The following is a 19,145-nucleotide window of genomic DNA, read 5'->3' on the forward strand; positions in this document are numbered from 1 at the left end:
CATCCGGCGCTCTGCCTCCGTCAAACCATATTCCACTCTCCCCCTCCCTCCCCTCCCCACCTAGCCGACTCTCTTCGACGACGCTCCAGCCTTGATTTTCGGCCATGGACTTTACGCCGCTCAAGTCATCTAAACGGAATGCCGATGCCAAGTCGCTCGTTGCCAAGGCCAAGGAGGAGCGAGAGAAGCGAGAGCAAGCCCGGCTTGAAGCCCAACAGGCCAATACCCGACAGGCAGCAGCCCGGACCATCCTCCGTTCGCTCGTGCGGCTCCGTCGTCAAAGAACATGCACAGCCGAGCTGAGAAGTGACTGGGACCAAAGGACCCGCTTCCGGGTTCTTGACGAGCATCCGCTGCCCGCCGGCACCGCAGCGTCGTCGCCGCCCAAGGATGCTGGCGAGCCGCTACTGCACATCGAGCTCGATCTGGACGGCCTGCCTCCTGCCGCCGGACTGCTCGTACGATTCTACGAACCCGAGCAGGATCAACTCCGGCTCCTGGCGCTTTGCCGGGCGCTTCTTGCTCACTCCCCAACCAAGGTTGCCCAGCAACTCTGCTCGTGTGCGGTTCCGCTGATGGGGCGGCTGCTCCAAATCTGCGCTCGTCAAGTGATTCAGGCCAAAGCCGACGGGCGTTTGGTGAGGGCCTTCAATGACCTGACGGCGGTCCCAAATATGGATCTCTACCTGACCGGACCAGAGCTCCGCTTCATGATTGTTTTCATGGACGTCAAGGTGCTTGGGCCCCACAGCGCCGGTGTCTTCCGGTACCTGCGGGGATCCGACTTTTACGAAATCATTGCCGTTGGACTGGAGGTGAGCACGGCATGCCTCTGAATGCTTGGCACGCTATTGGCGGCCCTGGCGAGCTGACACATGGGCTGTCGCATGGCCCGATACAGGTCCGGATCCAGAAGCTTGTCCATATCGGATCGTTGAAAAAACGTCTCGATATCCACACGGCAGTTGTCAAGAAGCTGAACCTCTGGGTGAATGGGATGGTGCATATCCTGTCGCTCTCGCTATTGGCGAGCAACTCGCCGGCCCCGTCGATGGAGAAGGCCCCTGATCAATCGCCGGATGGCAGCACAAGACCCCACGATGAGCCAGAGCACGGGCCAACACTCTTCATCAGCCGTTTCATGACGATACCGCTCCTCATTTCGGCCATCGACCCAACAGCGGTGACGCTGCTGTCGAAATCGCTGCTCCTCGACAAGATTACGGCAACGCTGGCCTCGCACACAGGCCGCCGCCAGGTGCTTGCCGAGGTCGCTGGATCCGAGTCGGTCGTGTTTCTTACTGCCAATCTGTCGGCACTCTATCACAGGGCACCGGGTCCATCAAGCGCATCCCGTGTTGAGGGTCGTCCGGAGCGGCACAGCGACTTTGTGCGATCTGTGCTGTATATTCTGCAACAGGGACTCGAGCCGTCCGGTGTCCTGCCAAGCAACCGCAAATATCACCCAATCCTGAAGTGGACCCAGGCACGCAGCATCAAGACGTACTCACCCGAATGCTACCAGAGACTTGGCGATGATCTCGCACTCTTGTGGAGGCGATCGTTTGTGGCCACAAGCTTTGCGGCCGTGCTAGATGTCAAGGCTGCGTCTGCATCAGCGACAAGTACTCCGGCACAGAGTCCACGAGGATCCGTAACGGAGCAGACCTTGGCAACAATTGCCGTCCATGATGCATGCGAACTCTTCCTGGCTCTCACACGGACCATACAGGCCTTCAAGCCATCGATCATGAGCTCGCTGAGCTTCCACCCTGGCTTGGTGCCTGGCCTCTGGCGCTTTTTGGCCGCGACGACAGTCCCGTCGTCGCTCTTTGGCGGATCTCGCGACCGTCTGCACATTCTTCTGGATGCTGTCGGCGCTGAGCCAGCGAAAGAGCCGCTGATGCCTATATTGGAGCTATTTTGCGAAGGAATGTACCTCATCTTTCTGTAAGTCTGCGTGCCCTTTGAGTCCTCTTGGGCAGACAGAGACAGTTGCAATATTGGCCACTGCCGAATCGGCCCGCGGCGACCATCCGCAGCATAGCTCACCGATGGCCAACTTATCTGACAACAGGACTCTGGACGAAGAAGAGATCTACCAAACTGAGCGCCCCTTTCGTCTGCAGGAGCTGTCCAAGATTTCGCTCTTCCTGAATCATTTTTGCTACCAGCTCTTTTGGAATCAGTCCAGAGTTGCCCGTATCTCGGCACCATCGGACTCAACAACAGTTCAGGAGCAGCAGCAGCCGGATGTCATTGAACTCCATGGAGCGTTGGCCCAGAGCATATCGATTCTGGATCCAGCCCTGAAGCTACTGACGCTTCTACATACCCGCAGCGCTCGCCGCGCGTTCGGAGAAGAGACCGACATGTGGGGCATTGTAAAGTCGAGCTCGAACCCTTGGAAGAGAAGCACCGGCACCATAACAGCGAAGGACTTTGTTCGCGATGTGCGAGCGGGAGACAGGCGATGCACGCTCATCTTGGCCAATCAGCCGTGGTGTCTGTCGTTTGCGAGGTAAGATTCGGCCGACCAGACGGATGCTCGGAACAAGGGGGTCGAGGGGCAGCGCTTGTCGAAGCGATACTTCCAGCGTATTATCCAAAACTCATCACTGTGCTGATCCTCGTGATTTTTTGGATTGCTACGGCTGCTGACTGCTGACTGCTGACTGCTGACTGCTGACTGCTGCCATGGATGCTCTAGCCGTGGTAAGACTCGAATATAGTGTGACGCATTGCCTGCAGCGCTGGTTCCATGGTCTATCCCGGTGCGATCGTGTGTTTGCCTGTCCGACTGTGTGATTGCCTAAACATGTCCGCATCTCAGTCGAGATATTTCGTAGTTACATCGAAGCCGACAAGGCGCTCTACCAAAGCTCTGGCTCTACGCGCATTGTTATACACCGAGAGAGGGTAGGTCTCTGGTTCCCGAGTCCGAATCAGTCAACATTGGTATCTGAACAAGCTCGATGCAGCGTTGTTATTGTATGGGCCCGGCGTCTGCCACGTGAGCGTACTTGAGCGCTCACAGCTACCTGGGGTTGCATGGACCCATGCGCTCGAACCAAAAGGTCTTGGAGGACGGCTTTACTCAGCTTGGACCTCTTGCGGGCCACCAATTCAAGCAAACCATTCACGTCAAGTTTGTCAACCGACTCGGTAAGTAGCTCAGCATTCGCGGTGCGCTTGCAGAACGAGGTGTTGACTGTGAATCTGGGCTCGTTGAACCCACAGGGCTTCAGGAGGCCGGCATCGACCGCAGCGGAGTGTTCAAAGAATTCCTCGAGGACCTGGCCTCAAAGTGCTTCGAGCCCAACTTGAACTTGTTCAAGAGTACACCCGATGGGACCGTGGTTCCGTCTGCGACGTCATTCGTGCAGGAGAATCATCTCGAGCTGCTCGAGTTTGTCGGGCGGGTATTTGGCAAGGCGCTCTACGAAGGCATTACCCTCGACATTCCCTTTGCAGATTTTATTTACTCCAAGTTGCTGGGCATGTACAATTTTTTGGTTAGTGGCTGACGGAGGAGTGATCACGTCTCTTCCAAAAGCATCGACGGGATGCATCTTCTTGTTGCTGCGATGGCTGCACTGGCCCTGCACAGACTGACCCTGCACGGACTGGCCCTGCACGGACTGGCCCTGCACGGACTGGCCCTGCACGGACTGGCCCTGCACGCATCGCTAACTGTGTTTCGTATGGCGACAACGGCGTTCCTCTTTCAGGATGAGCTTCCATCGTTGGACCCTCAGCTTTACAAGAACCTGACATCGCTGCGCCACTACGAAGGGGACTGTGCCGACTTCGGCCTCAATTTCACCATTGATCTGGATGTGTTTGGCAAGGTCGTGACTCGAGGTAGATTTTGCACTCTCTTTGAGTGAAGGGCAGATTGCGCCGGAAACCATCAGGCGGCGGAAGTGACAAGAATATGCAAGTTCTGTCGGCACTCAAGCTGCCCGCTGGGCTCACTTCTCGCCCATGTTCTCCGTGTCCAGAACTCAAGCCTGGTGGCACCCACATCTCCGTGACGAACGACAACGTGCACGAATACATCTACCTCACAGCCGACTATCGGCTCAACCAGGAGTGCCGAGATCAGTACAGAGCCTTCATTGAAGGATTCCGCAAGATCATACCGGAGGCGTGGCTGAAGCTGTTTTCTCCCACCGAGCTGCGCGTGTGAGTGGATTCGGCATCGCTGTGCACTGCAGTGCGAGGGATCAGGCAGCATGCTTGGCTATTATGCGGCCCTGGCTGTGTCGGCTGGACCGCGACTGAACGATTCTTGCTATTGCTCCTGCAGTCTGATGTCAGGCGAAGATAGCTTGTTTGGTAAGTCGTGAGTCTCGGCCCAACCTCACTCTCCAACCTACAACCCTACGGCTGAACCGCACTGATCCATAATCTTCGATCCCTCCTTGATATGTACGCGAGCAAAGATGTCGGCGAGTTGCGACGATACACCAGATACGAGGGCGGATACTTTGACCAGCACAAAGCCATCAGGATGTTCTGGCAGGTATGTACTGGAAGATCCAGCGTCCCAACGAGGCATTCTCCGCTACGCCATTCCAAGAGCAGGGCTTTATGTCGCCAACCCCTGAGCAGTGTCGAGTTCGTTCCCTCTTCACCTAACCAAAGGTCACACTGGTCGCTTGCACACCGGAATCGCCGTAGGTCTTGGATGAGTTTGATGCTGCTGATAGGAGCAAGTTTTTGAAATTTGTGACGAGCTGCTCCAAGGTTTGGGCCAACCCTGCTCTGGGCTTGCTTGCACTGCTTCGTCGTCATCTCTCTGGTCTCATAGACCAGTGCCGGCAAAGTCGACGTCTGCAGTCGCACTGGAATCGAGATGGGGCGATGCATTGAGCAGCACAACGGCTGATTTGTGCCAACTCGCACCGTTTGTGCTGGCCAACCAGCCTCCCGTCGGGGGCTTCCAGCATCTTCACCCAGCATTCACAATCCGGATGGTAGCGGTATCCGCTGGAGACAACGGCCAAGCCGAGACAGAGATCGTCCCCGTGATGAGCCAGATGCTTGGATCTGTCTTTGGTCTTGGCAAGGACTCCAAGCGGCTGCCGACCTCGGCTACCTGCTTCAATGTCCTCAAGCTGCCTGCCTATGTCAAGAAGAGCACCTTGCGCGACCGACTGAGATATGCGGTGAGTGCGGCTGCAAAGACGAGAGTGAGCGGCTGACTTGAGAATATCGGACGAGGGCCAGCCGTCGGCGGAGACAGCGTGCGCATCATACGTAGCCATGACAAGCTAATTGTCCGTCACTGCTGAACTGCACAGATCAACGCCGGTGCAGGATTTGAGCTGTCGTAGGGCCACTCCAACCTGGTATCGATCACGAGCGCCGTATGGATGGGCAGGGCGGTGGACAATTTGAACAATGTGGACAAAATCGTATTGAAGAATGGCTACATACAAACATAAAGTCCATCATCGTCGGCCGCAACATGACCGCGATGGCCAATGCGAGCGAAATGCCGGCGCAATCATCCAAGAGAGAATCACCAGGAGCACAAATGGAGGATATGAAACTGCCAAAAAAAAAAACAAGATAGGTCGAGTCAAAAAAAGAGAAGAAGAAGAAAACTGGCGAGAGGATCCCGATCGATCATCACAGGAAACCAATTCGAGGCCACTCGTAACCCGGGCGGGGACGCTGCCAGGATATTCTGGCGCGCCGGCCTGCGACTGAGGGCACATCATCAGTGGGAATTGAGCGTATCGCATGCCGACACTGGTTGCTGGTCGTATCAACGTCACTCCAAAGGCTGCTTGACTCGATCACACAGTGGTCGGGTACGAGTGGTTGCGCGAAACAGGATATGGGCCGAGCGACAGCGTGCCCTTGCACACGAAACACAATTTCGGGCATTCGTGGATATCGTCCATGTGCGTCTTGAGCGTTGCGGCATCGGCGCTCTCCATACTTCGCAGCAGATGCTCCAGCTCCTGCTCGACAGCAGGATCAACGGTGGTGCTGGGTCGGGCGGCATAGTTGGACGAGTCCTTGAGGGCAAAGCTGACCTTCCGTCGCCCCAGCAGCGGTTTCAGATCGGGCGTCGAGTCAGATGCGACGGGGGTTGGTATAACTGGAGACGAGTTGGATCGTGACCGATTCAGATAGATGGATTTGGGCTTTTGGAGAGCACTGCTGCTGTCGGCGCTTCCGTCAGCACTGCGATCGGATTTGTCGCTGGCGCCCGGTACAGGTTTGGCGGGCCGGGTAGGAGACTTGGAGAGGATGCCGCGGCCCAGTGGAAAGGACGGGGGCAGCATCGTGCTCATACCAGGCTCGGACTGCGAAAGGGTCGGGCGAATAAAGATTGTCCAGTAGCGCTCCAAAAAGTGTTCCTGGAGACGGTTGCGCACATATTCGCCGGTGTGCGAAAACGGATCATCCGAGACCCAGGTCTGCGGGTGAAACTGCAGCGACTGAGGTCGGATGCGCCGCAGGCTCTTGAGCGCCTCGGCAGCGGTGCACTGGTACTTTTCCATCAAATAGACTGCCAGGAAGATGCCGGTGCGGCCGACGCCGGCCTTGCAGTGGACCGCGACCTTTTTGCCCTTTGCGATGGTCTCCTTGGAGCTCTTGACGAACTGGCGGAGTTGCGACCAAGTCGGCACGGAGCCGTCGTGGACGGGAAGGAACAAGACCTTCATCTCGCTTTCGGGCTCGAGCAGCTCGAAGACGTCTGGATCCACAGCGGTGTCTTGATATGAGCCTGGTCAGGGTTGGGTTGCGTTGGGTGGGGTTGGATGAACAGCAAGCGGATGGGTGTCAGGTCAGGGGCTCGCAGCTACCAACCGGCGTCAGGTAGCGGATGCTCAGGGCCGTCGGTCGAGCAAGAATGCACCAACGAGAAGCGGGACTCACATTTCATACAGCGGATTCCTCCGTTGGGATCCCGGCCAGCTATCAGCGACTCGGTGGTGTTGACGACCAGTCCGACGCCGATCTCAACCAGAGCGCTCCAATGGCATTTGCGATCCTGTAAGCAGGCCGTGCAGAGCATTGCGCCGCAGGGGTAGCATTGACGAAGAGACCGCCGTTGAAAGTCGTCGTGGGAGCGATGGTGGTTAGTGGCGACATTCGGGAGCTGTTGCCGACAGAAGCGGATTCGCACAACCCTGGGCTGGCCAGTGCCCAAGGACCACAGACGATCGTGCGGGGTGTCCATGATCCACTGGAGCACAGAGTGGGGTGGGGAGAATGCCGAACCTACCGGGATGCTCATGCCGGCAATCATGCCGTCGTCGATCCACGAAAAGTGCCGGGGCAGCCGTTCATCGGCAGGATAGTAGCTCACAGTCTCGGGGACAGCGACTGCAGGCTGAGTCGCAGCCGGGAAGACCGGTCCCGACACAGGACGAGGCGGACGAACGGGCTGAGGCAGCAAAGCGGGCTGATCGGCGGCCTGCTTGCGGCTCGAGCCAAGCTCGGGCTGCGAAGAGCGCCGGATCAACCGCCGAGGGCCGCGGGAGGGGATGCCGGGGCTATGTTGGGGAGCGGTGAACAGCACCGACAGATCAAAGAAGGCCCAGAGTGTGTTGAGGTTGATTCGATCCTCCGACAGGGAGAGCGGGGGCATGGCGGGTGTAAAACGCTGGGGAGTGATATTTAAGGGTGCCGTTGACGGCTGGATGATTCAAGATTCAGGGTCGCCGAGTCAGGTCGATAGCGATAGTCAGGTTGATAGGGGTAGTTAGGCTGATTGTCGAGAGCAGATGGCGGTGGGCTAAAGGACCAACCGGGGCTGACGGTCGAGAGACGGTCGAGAGGGTTGATGGCCAAAGCGAACACCAGACAGAGCGAGTTCTGGGCGGTGCCGGCAAGAGGAGACCAGCGGGACGACAGGGCAACCTTGCGATGGAGATAGAGGCCACAAGACGCCCAGCCCGGCACAACAACAGCACCAGCAGCGCCAGCAGGCGAACGATCCCTCGGCCGAACGAACAACAGCGCCGATGGACGAACAACAACGGCGAAGGGCGAACAACAACGGCGGCCAAAGGGGCGGCTGGCAAGGTTTGCCGCACATGATCCTGGGACAAGGTCGGACACGGTGGGACACGGTGGGACACGGGTGCGCAGCGTGCCACGCCGCCGGCGATTGGTTCGTTCAGCAAGGCGCACACAGACAGTGGCCCCGCTGCCACTCGACGGCTGGACGAATCAGCGCGCGGGGACGCAGCCGGCGAGTCTGAGTGGTCGCCGAAACCGACGAATCAGCGGGCCAGGACGAGCCCAAACGAATCGAGCCCGAACGAATCGAGCCCGAACGAATCGAGCCTATATGAATCGAGCCTATATGAATCGAGCCTATATGAATCGAGCGACAGGTCGATGCAGCGAGGATTTATGACAGGCGTCCTGCTCTGTGCTTGGTGCCAACATGAAACATCGACTGCGGGCAAGGGTGAGCCAGGCTGACGGCTGCTTGGCCAGGGACAATCGGCATTCGCGGTGTAGCACCCCACCCGCAGCGGCCGCGCTCACGATGACTCTGGCCGTTTCAGTCCGCACCGCCGATGAGTTCTCGAAGGGCGTCGCAACCGCGGAGCACGATCCGCAGCTGCCCAAGGCAGAAGGCTCCGTCTGGGGTCGTCACCGGCAGCAGCTCCTCGTAGGTGTCGCGTCCGTATTCCAGTGCATCGCGCACATCGAGCTCGGCATATCCGAGCTCGCTGGCCTGGGTCGGCTGGGGTCCGGACTGGCTGTTCTCGGAGCCGGGGCCTGGCTCGTTGACAACGGTGATGAGGATCCTGGACTCGGAGGGCTCGGTCGAAGTCAGCATTTGACACAGAGAGCGTCGCTCGCGCGGGGACCGATCCAGGCTCATGTCGAAATCTTGTTCAGGTGGCCATGAAAGCAGAGGTAGCAGCTGGTTAGTGCGGCGCCTCGATCTGCACAAGCAATCGCCGACACATCGGCAAGAGCACATCGGCAAGGGCACATCGGCAAGGGCACATCGGCAAGGGCACAGCGGAGAGATTGCGCAGTGCTCCAGCATACCGTTGCTGTGGTCGAAGCGAGCAAATCCATCGTCGCCTATCGTCACCGAGGGTGTCTCGAGGCTCTCGAGTGGATAGCCCAGGAAGTCGTAGCTTGCATAGAGCTGCTCGACCTCCTCGATGATCTCGCAGACATCTTCGTCGGAAACGTCGAACTGAAGACCAACCAGCTCGATCGAGAAGGCGCACTGATCTTGGTGCCGATGCGACCGATCGCTGTCGTCCCGCTGGGCCCCAAGCTTGTCCCTGGAGCGATTCACGAACTGCTGTTCCTCTTGACCGCCGATAGAAGGCTGGGTATATGGGTGTTTGAGTGTCAGTACCTCATGGGGTGCTGGAGCACCGTGCTTTATCAAAGGTATTCCGGCAGCACGCTCTCGACTATAGCAGCGTGCGCTTACCTCGGAAGCTTGACTCTGTGAATCGGCGGCTGGTTTCTGGCCCAGCAGGTTTCCGATGCTCCAGCCCGACTCGCCAGATTCATGGACAGTTGGCAAAGGCGGTGGCTTGGGAGTTCTCCGGCCCTGTGACGACACATTCGAGCCGCGATCCGATGCTTCCGAATCTGACTCGGCCAGAGTTCCGGCGCTCGGCGCAGACTGAGCAGGCTGAGCAGATTGAATGGGTCGAGCAGACTGAGTAGATTGGGCACCTTGACTGCTTGCTGGTTGGCGACCCATGCTTGCTGGTTGGGGACCCATGCTTGCTGGTTGGGGACCCATGCTTGCTGGAGAGCCGACAGATTGACTGTCAAAGTCGTTCTGACTGCTTGCATGACTTTGTGCCGAGGTCGACGACCGGGCGCTATGTTGTGACGAGATACTCTCGTTGCTGCCTCGGCTGTGATTCGAAAATGCAGCGCGAGTGGCATCAGGTCCTTCACGATGCTGTTCAGCAAGAGGCTGTTCATCAGATGGCTGTTTATCAAGTGGCAGTCTCTCAGGACTGCGGCGACTGTTCATGTCGGTCTTATCCGATATCCTGGGGTTCAGGCGCGCCACCGAACCAGAGCCGGATGCTAAAGAGCCAGACGACGGGCCAACAGAGTCTCTCGATCCTCCAAGAGACCGTTGCTCCGGTTCTGTTGAACGGCGGCTGTAGTCTGTTGCTCGCTGCACTTGGTCCCGCTCACGACCGAGCCGCTGACGACCATCTGAGCTGCCTTGCGAGTCACTTTGAAACGAGCTAGTAGACGTGCTTTGGCGAATCTGGCCCGTCGATGACAGCGAGCGACTGCTGGCAGTTGATGCGTTTCGCTGGTGCTCGCTCTGATTCCGGGATAGCTCATTAAGGCTAGCTGCTGGTTTTTGGAGGCCTTCCGCCTGTATTCCCCGCTTGGTTCTTGGCTCTTGACCACCTTCTGACAACAGACTCGACTTGGAGTCCCCAGGACTGGGTCCCCGTCGGCGTGTTTTCCGGCGCATACTTTGGCGAGAGCGGGACGAGCCGTAGGAGGTATCGCTTCGGCTGGCAGTGTCCTGGTCTGGAGGCATAGAGCTGGCTCCATTGATGAGACGGAAGCTACCTGCACTGCTTTCAAAGTTCTCGCTCGATGAATGTGCCGACTCTGGCCCGTGGCTCTCGTTGCGGCTGCGATTCAAAAACATGGAATTGAGGGATAGGATCACACATTCCCCCAGTGTATCAAGGCGCGACGACATGTGGACAAGTTCACCCTCTATCTGACACTGCCATTCGATTCAAGAACGACACGGCTCCATCAAGCGTAATGCAGCTATTCCTACCGATCGACGGAGCGCCCTCCCGTGTTGTTGTTTGAGGGGCTGTTTTGACCCATGGATCGCTCAAGCCGGGGTCCTGACTCGGAGCTGCCTGAGAGCGACGCACTCGAGCGCTCCGGGTTGCCTGCACACCTTTGAGAGTGAGTGTTGCCGGCGCGCACATCGGCGATTGATTCATCCGAACAGCTCCTTCGGTCATGTCTCGACCCGCCCTCGGATCCATCGGCTGCAGAGCTTCGATCCAAGCGAACGTTCTGTCGACTGCATGATGACGAGCTGTCCCCGTCTTGGAGGAGTGGAGAGGGGGCGCTCCGTTTGGAAGCCAATTGCGCTCGAGTGCCGTGTGAACCAGCGCGAGCCACCGGCTTGGTCGGGAGCTCTCTATGGTTCTCCAAGAGCAGGTCAGAGTCGCTGTCCCTCGGTTGCTTGCATATGGACTTGAGCTGCTCTTCTAGCTCGACGATTGCCGGCTTGTTGTTGATGGTATAGGGTCGTTCCCAAGACATGGACACCGACACATATCCGCGGACGACACCATGCTCCTCTCGGATCTCGAACTCGCCTTGGACAGACCCGTCTTCGGCCAGCTGAACGAGAGGAACGCGAGCGACTCCATAGATGTAGTCATCCTGGTCGGGATTGTCGTCCAAGACAAACAGGTCCAGCTTGCGCGCCAGGGGAGAGACAGAGTCGAATGGAGTAAGCCCAGAGCGAACTCGCCGACATTCAGCATTTACGCAAAGCAGTTATCGCGATGTGCCTCGCGTAGATGCCTGCTCTCAGGCTCCATGGCATCCAGGCAACATTCACTTCATCTTTTCGGGCACCTACATATTCGGAGCGGAGGTAGTTGTGCACGTCCAGATTCATCGGCATCGGGAAGAGCCTCACAAAGTTGAACAGGGGATTGTGTGTGCTTGCGATGGTTTCCTGGCCAATCGTGGTTGCAGCGTTAGAGTTCATGCACTTCCGGCACCGGTGGTGTACACTTGTTCTCGAGACTCCTCTGCCGCAACGCCTTACGCCATTCAACTCTGCCCTAGCCTACGTGCTCTTTGACGGCTTACCGTTGATACGTCGTCATAAGAGTAGAGTCTAAACGTCACGTACGGCGCCGGTGATCGGTTGGGCGGGCCTTTTAGTCCAGTGCAGCGCACTATTCGGACAAGGAGCTCATTCATATTGGTTCGGGACATGAATCGCTTGCTGTTCATCCAAGTTGAAATCAGAGTTTGTGTAAGCCAATGGGGTGAGCGCTTGGGCTCTGCAGCAAATTGGTAGCGTCGCCGCTTCGATCGCCGCTTTTGTGACTGTAACGTCCCGGCCGCACTGGTACTGCAACCGCCGTCGCTGTCGGTGGTTGGAACCTGAACCTGCCTGTTCTCGGTCTCATCATGGACGGTTGTCAGATTCAGGGCGACGATTCTCTCTTTGAATGCTCTGATTGCATCAACCATGGGGATGCGAGCCCTGAGCGAGTATTCCAATTTGCCCAGGATGGTTTTCTGTTGTTGAACAGTTTGAGTTGGTGTCGGTGATGATGTTATGAGTTTGTGAAGCACTCGATATGTTTTCAGTCGCTCTGAGACCCCAGACGACAGGTGCCAGCGCAAGAGTCGCGCAACGGACGTGGGTCGCTCGTTTGCTGAGTAAGAGCGGATGATTTGTTTGCTTACATTGTCGACGCTGCTGACTATGTCGGCGTAATACTGAATGCGCTCCGTTCGCCGGGGATCCATCAAATCTTTGAATACGACATTGCTGGTAAAGTGCGGGTATAACCGTGCAAAACCTGACCGTCAGTCTGGCACGCCAGCATCGATGGCCGAGTAGATAGGGAGAGACTTCTGCGCTTGTCGCTCGAAGCAACCTACCAGGAGCCGATTTCGGAAAACTCCACGCCATCGGCACGCATCAGATAGATCGACATGGGTTGAGTTTGCATATACAGCAGGAAGAAGTCATCGACAAAGACCTTGTATCTGTTACGAAAAGCCGGAATCAGCGAGACTGCTATTCCGCCATCAGTGCAGCCGGCAGAGCGCCTAATCTGTCTAGATAGCAACCACTTTGCGCGATAGGCGAACTGTGTTTATCTGTGGCCGCGGGGCCATAACAGGTGCTCACTTTGAAGAAAACGAATACACGGGCTTGACGCCGATACCAAGAGGGCTGGCCTGGATCTCGAATTCGAAAAACTCAAAGGACACGAATGTTGTCATGCTCTTCATGTCCTCAGACGAACTTCGGAAGGCGCGCTCAAAGAACCTTGTGGCGCTTTGACTGAAAACACACCCTTCGATGTGGATCTCGATGAGGTTTTGTCCTGGTTGTGAAGTCAGCCAATGGAGAATGGCACTCAGAGTCATGTTGCTCCATCGCTTCCACGAACTCAGAGGGGGAGCGCAGCTGCTCAAATGGTGGGGATGAGGCAGTCGCAGCCAGAGGAGATTTGCGGCTATGTGCTGCCTCCAGCCCTTCTGCAAGTGCAAGCCAACCAACCCTTTGCAAGCACAATGCTATCGTAGTCTTCGGCCGAGTCAACGATCGTGCCGTTCACTATCCGCATTGATTATGGTACGTCGTCCAGATGCAGTGGATTGAAGCACGGATGAGTCGTCAGTGAAGGCTCCGAAGGATATGAAGAGTGGCGCTCGGCTGAAGGCCTGCTGGACGCTGTTGTAAATGCTACAAGATAACCATTCACCTTTAGTTGTGCCGTAGGCCATGCTCTTGAGCTGTGCCTCTAGCTTGGATATCTTGTTGGCACGGAGGTCCAGGAGCCGTGAATCCTCCTCCAGCTTCAGCTCTGCAGTGTGAGATTGTGAACACATCATCAGGAACAGAGCTGTGCTGGAAACGCCAGCCCCATTCGACTTCAGCGGTCAAGTGATCCATTAGGCTCGATGTTGCAAAAACGTTCAAACAGGACGCTGCTTCGATCGACGAGGCAGGGGCGTCCCTCGCCGATGCACCGAGATACACACCATACTCGTTCTGTATGGCCTCGATTTTCTGGTTGAGTTCGAGAATCTCCAGTTTGTAGTCGCCACTGATCTTCTCTTGCAGGTGGAACAGCTTTTTGTACTTTTCGAGCTCCACGACGCACTCCGCGTGCTCGACGCGGAGGTTGCGGAGCAATACCTTCTCCTGAGTGTCAAGGCGGGTCAATGCCACATCGGTGGGCTGCTCACGATTCGTTGCCCACGCATGTTCTTTGCTCTTTGCTCTGCATTTGTTGGCGAGTGCGCTCAATCTCGTGAGAACTGATCAAACACGCACAACTCCGGCCGTGGTCCACCGCCTACCTCGCCATTGTCCTCAAAGTTGAGCAGAAACTCAATGGTGATTCCTTTCTCCTTCTTCAGCCGGAGCAATGTCAAGGCCTCCTCGATGTCGTTCATGTCGATACCACCGTAGCGGTCAAAGACGGACAGTCGCTCCCGAAGCCTGCTCAACTCGTCCAGGAGCTCTTCAATCCGATGCCTTGCTGATTTGCACTCCAGCTGAGACTCAGTGTACCGCTCTGTGCGCATTTTGAGATGTATAACGACACAAGCGGGATGGGAATGAGCGGGGCTGCCCCACTTGGTCTTTGCGCACCGTGCAAGCGCTCGGCATCTCGTTGGCGCCAGGTACCTTCGGCGGTACTGATTTGAGCATGTAACTCCTTCTCGCTCTCCAAATGTTCAGAGATTGTCTCCCTCAGATCTGCATTCATCTTCTTCAGCCTCTCGATCTCGGAGAGGAGCCCTTCGTCCCGCCCGGTGCTGAATTGGCTGCTAAGCACATTGCTCATTTCTTGCTCGAGGAGCTCTTTCTCGGCTCGCAAGTCTGCGATGATTTCCCTGAGCTGCAAGTGGGGAATGTGTTGAGCACTATATACCACAGCAGAATAGACAGCAAGAGACAAGCGGCCGCGAATGGAGGTGCACAGGGTCACGTTTGGCAGAAAACTATGCCGCATCGCTCCAGACAGTGTTTCGAGGAAGTGCCTGTCAAATACACACCTCGGCCTCGCGCTGTCGATCGTCTTCCATCTGTTGCATGAGATATTTTGCCTCAACAAGCTTTCTGCGCTCATCCTTGAGCTCCTCGGTCAGGACTCGGACGGTGGCAACAGCATCCTCATACGAAACATTCATGGCCTGGTTTTTGGACAGCGAGTTGTCCAGCTTGACTTCGAGATCCCGTTGTCGCTTTGTCTTTTCGGTGATCTCGCGCTGCAGGGCGAGACGGTCGATATCGTTCTGGGCCTGCGACCTGTCAAACGGTATTGGCTGCGATGAGTGATGATGAACGGTCCATGCTTTATGCTGTCATCGTGGGGAACGTGGACTCGGCAAGCTATGTAACTGCCGGCGATGGCTCGGCACAGTGACTGCAGATGGCGAGGATATCAAGTACCGCTGATATTCTTCCTGTAGAAGATCGAGCTGTCGCTGGACATCGCAACGGCACTCCTCCGACTGGCTCAGTTGACTTCGCAGCATTGCCACAAGCTTCTGACTGGACCAAAGAAGCCAGAGTCAGGTAGTGTCTGCGAGACGGGCTCCGTTGCCGGATATCCTTGAGTGTGACGGAAGCTGCGACAAATCGCATGCCACACAGATCTATCAAGCACGTACAACTCGGCTATCTCTTCGTTGAGCTGGTAGTTTTCCTCAAGGTGTGTGTCGGGAATCCTGTGGTTCCGTGAAGCAGTTACATCATCCGTTATGTACGAGATGCATGTTTAAACAGCCCCGCCTGACTGTGTGCGGTAGTTGCTGAACATACTCTTGCTCTGGCGGAGGCTCCATCTCCTCCGGCTCCTCCGGCTGTGGCCTTGGCCGCCTGTGGACATGAGCAGCAGAGTTGTGGATTGATATTAGTCGCTGACGCCAGATGTGTCCGGTCGATGATGCCACGCTGGAATACAATAGGCTTGCAAATAGGCATATCCAACTGGCGAGAACGCACTCCTTCACCGTCAGGGTCGGATGCATCTTTTTGTGTGCTCCCTGTCGATCAAACATCAAATATGGCCATGTTAGCTCGCCTCATCATGAAGGTGACCCATGTTGAAAGGCAAAGCCGTTACCGTCTTGACCCGTGGTGGGATGTGGTCATAGGGCCCTCGCTTGCGAGTCTCGGCTTCATGGAGGGACCGAAAGTACTGGACCTACACAACGTATCGGCAACGCCGTGATGCGTTAGTCTCGCTGCTCGTGCAGGAAGCATGACCTCGATCTCGAGCATTTGTCGTATAAACGAATTACGCCAGCTCATCCAGCCAGCGTGCACGGTTGTTTTCGACGATGCTTCTGAGCCAGTGTTATCCCGGGCCGCCTCGATAGTTGTCGACACGCCACGGACTAACTTTTTGCCGAAGCTGTCGATTGGCCTTTGACAGATCCTGAATCTGGCTTTGATAGTCTTCAAGGTCTTCAAGCACCTTTGCATCGCGTCTGGCTGCTCCGGCTGTCTTTGCTGCGACGGAAACTCGGTGTCAGGGCAACAACGAAGGCATCAGACAAAATCGCATTGGCTATGCAGAGCTGGTTGGGCTGCGTTCACATACATGGCCGCGCATCCAGAGTATCTCGTGTCGGGTACTCGTCTGGGAGACGTTGCTTGCTGAGATCTTCGGTGAGCCGCTGCACCTTGGTGATCAGCCTGTTGAGCGATTGGAGAAAGCAGTCTCGATAAAGCAGCCCACCGAAAGAGTATGAATGCCCCGATGTCCCGGAGTCTGCAGTCGCGGGCTCTGCAAGGACAGCTTGGTCACGAACTATCGCTGTGCGCACTTTTTGGTGATGTCGTCCTGTGCATTCAGCTTTTTCTTGAGCAGCAGATTCTCATCTTTGAGCTTGAAAACTTGATCTTCGATCTGGGCATGCTTATCGTTCCGGGATGACTCTGTTCAAGTGGCATGCGTCGGAATCAAAAGCCAGTCAGGCAAATGGTATATTTTGGATGCAGAGGCACCAGCGAGAGCACCCCTGAGCTCGAGACTCGGCAATGTCGTGAAAAAACGCATGCTGGCCCATCTGCGACGAGTGGTGTGCAATCCGGTGTCGCGGCATGGTGGGCACTATCGGCATGGAATGGAATGGAATGGATTTTACCCACACCGCCGGCAACGAGGCCTCCACCCCCGCGCTCGCGGTTCATCTTGCTCGGTCGGCTTGGGGGGAGAGATTCCGGGATCGCAACTGGGCTGTGAAGAGCGCTGACGATGCAGTCTCGCCAAAGCCGATACCCAAGCTGCTTCTGGGGGGGGGTGCCAGCAACTCTCGGCCGCCTGCGACTGATCCGTCCTTGCTCCAGCGGACCTGCCGATCAAGACGGCCAGAGCAGCGCGCCATTCCCTCGGCCCTTCGCGGGCATGCCGACACCGCCGTTTGCACTGCGAATTGTGCACAATCCGGTCAAATGCAACTGGGTTCCGACTTCTTCGCTGAACGCCCCCCCCCACCGCCGGCTCAACCTTTGACACCAACAACCCCAGTGCCGAGTTACATTGATACGGATGACCGTCCGAAATATGTATTTGGCCAAGGAAAACATGTACAAATCAAAACTCAGGCTTTCGCATTCTCGTCAAAACCAATTCAAGGGAAGTTCGGCATGTTCAAAAAATAAAAGATAGAAAACCAGGCGGATATATCTCGGCACAGAGCCGCTTCGCTGTTTGGAAGGGCCGAGCGCCAGCTACAAGCTCAGGGCAATGGCGCTTATTCGTCCTCGTGGTCTCTATGGGTTGAAACCGGGAAGCGTCAGTGTCCGCCGGGGTGGATGAAGGCGTGGATATACACGGCAGCAAGGAGCAAGCAGGAATACTGACTTGTTGGCGAGGGAAACGAGCTCGACGGGGTGGGTGCTGACATAGAGAAGCTTGGAGTCTTCGTCGACAAAGATGGTGTGGGGGCAGCCAGCAGGGACGACAATGAACGAGCCGGCGACGAGGAGCGACTCCTCGCTGGTGCGGGGGTTGACGATGCGGACCTGGCCCTCGATGACGGTGTACCTGCGAAACAGACGCGCGCATGGAACAGCAGCAGCAGCAGCCGGGTCAGTACAGAGGGCACCGCACACAACCATAGCCAGGGCGACATGGCCAGATCGATCACAGCGGTCGAGCAGGCGACGCAGCACACACACTCACTCGCTGTTAACGCTGCGGGTGCCGGCGGGCTGCTTGGAGCCAGCCTCGTAGCTCAGGAGAGCGCGGTAGCCGTGCTGGGGGTTGCGGAGAACAACCTGGACCTTGGCGTTGGGGAAGCTGCGGGACGCGAGGAGAAAGAGTTAGCATCAAGGACCGGAACGAGAGACATCCGTGCCATGCCATGGCGATCTGGCGAGTACGATCGCGGTGCATATGACATCGGTGGCGGCAGTAGGCAGATGTCGATCGATTGATCGGCTCGGCTGCTGGGGTTGCTGTTCGTGCCGGGTGATCGGCGACACTTGAGCAAGAGCCAGGCCGACGGGCGACATCGAACCTGCGGATCAGTAGCCGATGCAGCCAGCTGCCCGGGTGGGTGTGGACAGACGGACAGACGAGGAACAGACTTACTGAGCAGACTCCTCCTGCTTGGACTCGTCGGCATGGGAGGTGACGAAGCGGCCCTGGCTGAAGGTGGCGCCCTTGGAGGCCCAGGAGTTGGAGAGAGGAGGAGTGGAAGCCATCATTGGCGCTGGGGAAGGGGTTCGGCGGGCTGGAGATCGGCGAGGGCCTGCGAGGGAGAGACTCTGGCTGGATGGGGAGCAGGCGGAGGCGGCCGCGGCAGGCGGTATTTATAGGCGCGGCGGCGATGTCATGTCATGTCACTGGGCCGCGACGGCGACACGGCGGTGACACGGCCGTGTGTCACGATGACGGCTGTGGCCGTCTGTGTGTGTGTGTGTGGGCTCGGTCGCGTCTCGCCGCCGCCTCGCCGTGTCTCGGTCCTCGGTGGATCAGCTCTGTCCGGGGTCGTGCTTGGTCATGGTCATGCCGCGACAGCGCATCGGTTCCAGGCACGGCTTGTGGTGCGGCCTGCGCTCGGCTCAGATATGCGTCACTGCGTCGGGCCTGTCTGCCTGTCTGTCGTCTGAGGGGGTCGACGGAGGCGGAAGTGCGTCGTGGTGGCAACCTGCTCCGGTGTCTCGGCGCCCAGCAGCGAGCGAATGCCCAGCAGCGAGCGAGTGCCCAGCAGCAAGCGAGTGCTCAGAGTTTTCTCGAGCCGCTGTCCTGAATCCAGCTCGGTGCCTCCGCAGCACAGCCCCGGCTTCGAGCGTTTGCCACCAATCCCGTCCATCCGGCCACTCCTTGGGGCAGACACGGCTCTGGGCCCATCAAGGAACCGGCGTTATCGCTGACATCAAAGATAGCAGC

At 57.2% G+C, this 19,145-nt stretch overlaps 4 protein-coding genes across 4 annotated transcripts; 1 reads left to right on the forward strand and 3 right to left on the reverse strand.

Moving 5' to 3' along the window:
• The first annotated feature begins 21 nt into the window (after positions 1-21).
• On the forward strand, positions 22-5,419 carry BJ171DRAFT_498568 (uncharacterized protein). Its single transcript, XM_053110386.1, has 14 exons — positions 22-815; positions 902-1,950; positions 2,078-2,521; positions 2,711-2,715; positions 2,834-2,919; positions 3,078-3,165; positions 3,241-3,515; positions 3,732-3,864; positions 4,005-4,188; positions 4,313-4,341; positions 4,449-4,528; positions 4,687-4,752; positions 4,932-5,174; positions 5,310-5,419. The coding sequence occupies exons 1-14, from the start codon at positions 105-107 to the stop codon at positions 5,340-5,342; spliced, it is 3,426 nt and encodes a 1,141-aa protein (XP_052968145.1). The 5' UTR covers positions 22-104; the 3' UTR covers positions 5,343-5,419.
• Positions 5,420-5,541: 122 nt separating this feature from the next.
• BJ171DRAFT_40529 (protein-tyrosine phosphatase-like protein) lies at positions 5,542-7,757 on the reverse strand. Its single transcript, XM_053107233.1, has 3 exons — positions 7,253-7,757; positions 6,904-7,018; positions 5,542-6,751 (listed from the first exon to the last, which is right to left on the reverse strand). The coding sequence occupies exons 1-3, from the start codon at positions 7,616-7,618 to the stop codon at positions 5,811-5,813; spliced, it is 1,422 nt and encodes a 473-aa protein (XP_052968146.1). The 5' UTR covers positions 7,619-7,757; the 3' UTR covers positions 5,542-5,810.
• Positions 7,758-8,347: 590 nt separating this feature from the next.
• On the reverse strand, positions 8,348-17,233 carry BJ171DRAFT_498571 (uncharacterized protein). The gene is made up of 26 exons (XM_053110387.1): positions 16,894-17,233; positions 16,573-16,684; positions 16,347-16,441; positions 16,146-16,255; positions 15,867-15,947; positions 15,746-15,786; positions 15,563-15,619; positions 15,412-15,468; positions 15,191-15,292; positions 14,794-15,046; positions 14,423-14,636; positions 14,092-14,309; positions 13,771-13,933; positions 13,491-13,592; positions 13,286-13,342; positions 12,911-13,109; positions 12,658-12,765; positions 12,460-12,544; positions 12,161-12,288; positions 11,851-11,989; positions 11,615-11,713; positions 10,787-11,448; positions 9,733-10,631; positions 9,443-9,711; positions 9,043-9,334; positions 8,348-8,877 (listed from the first exon to the last, which is right to left on the reverse strand). The coding sequence occupies exons 1-26, from the start codon at positions 16,937-16,939 to the stop codon at positions 8,543-8,545; spliced, it is 4,923 nt and encodes a 1,640-aa protein (XP_052968147.1). The 5' UTR covers positions 16,940-17,233; the 3' UTR covers positions 8,348-8,542.
• A 59-nt stretch (positions 17,234-17,292) lies between these two features.
• On the reverse strand, positions 17,293-18,531 carry BJ171DRAFT_597748 (uncharacterized protein). Its single transcript, XM_053114778.1, has 4 exons — positions 18,345-18,531; positions 17,934-18,050; positions 17,613-17,795; positions 17,293-17,521 (listed from the first exon to the last, which is right to left on the reverse strand). The coding sequence occupies exons 1-4, from the start codon at positions 18,458-18,460 to the stop codon at positions 17,503-17,505; spliced, it is 435 nt and encodes a 144-aa protein (XP_052968148.1). The 5' UTR covers positions 18,461-18,531; the 3' UTR covers positions 17,293-17,502.
• Positions 18,532-19,145: the final 614 nt, after the last annotated feature.

Source organism: Polychytrium aggregatum, assembly GCF_025602895.1.
Source record: "Polychytrium aggregatum strain JEL109 chromosome Unknown BJ171scaffold_12, whole genome shotgun sequence".
NCBI lineage: Eukaryota > Fungi > Chytridiomycota > Chytridiomycetes > Polychytriales > Polychytrium > Polychytrium aggregatum.

Bases quoted from the DNA above. Each gene is read 5' to 3' on its own strand.
- BJ171DRAFT_597748 (XM_053114778.1), bottom strand. From the start codon at position 18,460: ATGATGGCTTCCACTCCTCCTCTCTCCAACTCCTGGGCCTCCAAGGGC. The intron at 18,051-18,344 runs GTAAGTCTGTTC...CGCGTCCCGCAG, and splicing joins AAGCAGGAGGAGTCTGCTCA to CTTCCCCAACGCCAAGGTCC. The intron at 17,796-17,933 runs GTGAGTGTGTGT...TCTGTTTCGCAG, and splicing joins ACCCGCAGCGTTAACAGCGA to GTACACCGTCATCGAGGGCC.
- BJ171DRAFT_40529 (XM_053107233.1), bottom strand. From the start codon at position 7,618: ATGCCCCCGCTCTCCCTGTCGGAGGATCGAATCAACCTCAACACACTC. The intron at 7,019-7,252 runs GTAGGTTCGGCA...GCCTGCTTACAG, and splicing joins TTGCCGGCATGAGCATCCCG to GATCGCAAATGCCATTGGAG. The intron at 6,752-6,903 runs GTGAGTCCCGCT...AACCCTGACCAG, and splicing joins AGGAATCCGCTGTATGAAAT to GCTCATATCAAGACACCGCT.
- BJ171DRAFT_498568 (XM_053110386.1), top strand. From the start codon at position 105: ATGGACTTTACGCCGCTCAAGTCATCTAAACGGAATGCCGATGCCAAG. The intron at 4,189-4,312 runs GTGAGTGGATTC...TTGCTCCTGCAG, and splicing joins TCTCCCACCGAGCTGCGCGT to TCTGATGTCAGGCGAAGATA. The intron at 4,342-4,448 runs GTAAGTCGTGAG...ACGCGAGCAAAG, and splicing joins AGGCGAAGATAGCTTGTTTG to ATGTCGGCGAGTTGCGACGA.
- BJ171DRAFT_498571 (XM_053110387.1), bottom strand. From the start codon at position 16,939: ATGAACCGCGAGCGCGGGGGTGGAGGCCTCGTTGCCGGCGGTGTGG. The intron at 15,469-15,562 runs GTATGTTCAGCA...ACGGAACCACAG, and splicing joins GAGCCTCCGCCAGAGCAAGA to GATTCCCGACACACACCTTG. The intron at 11,449-11,614 runs GTAGGTGCCCGA...CTGGCGCGCAAG, and splicing joins ACTACCTCCGCTCCGAATAT to CTGGACCTGTTTGTCTTGGA.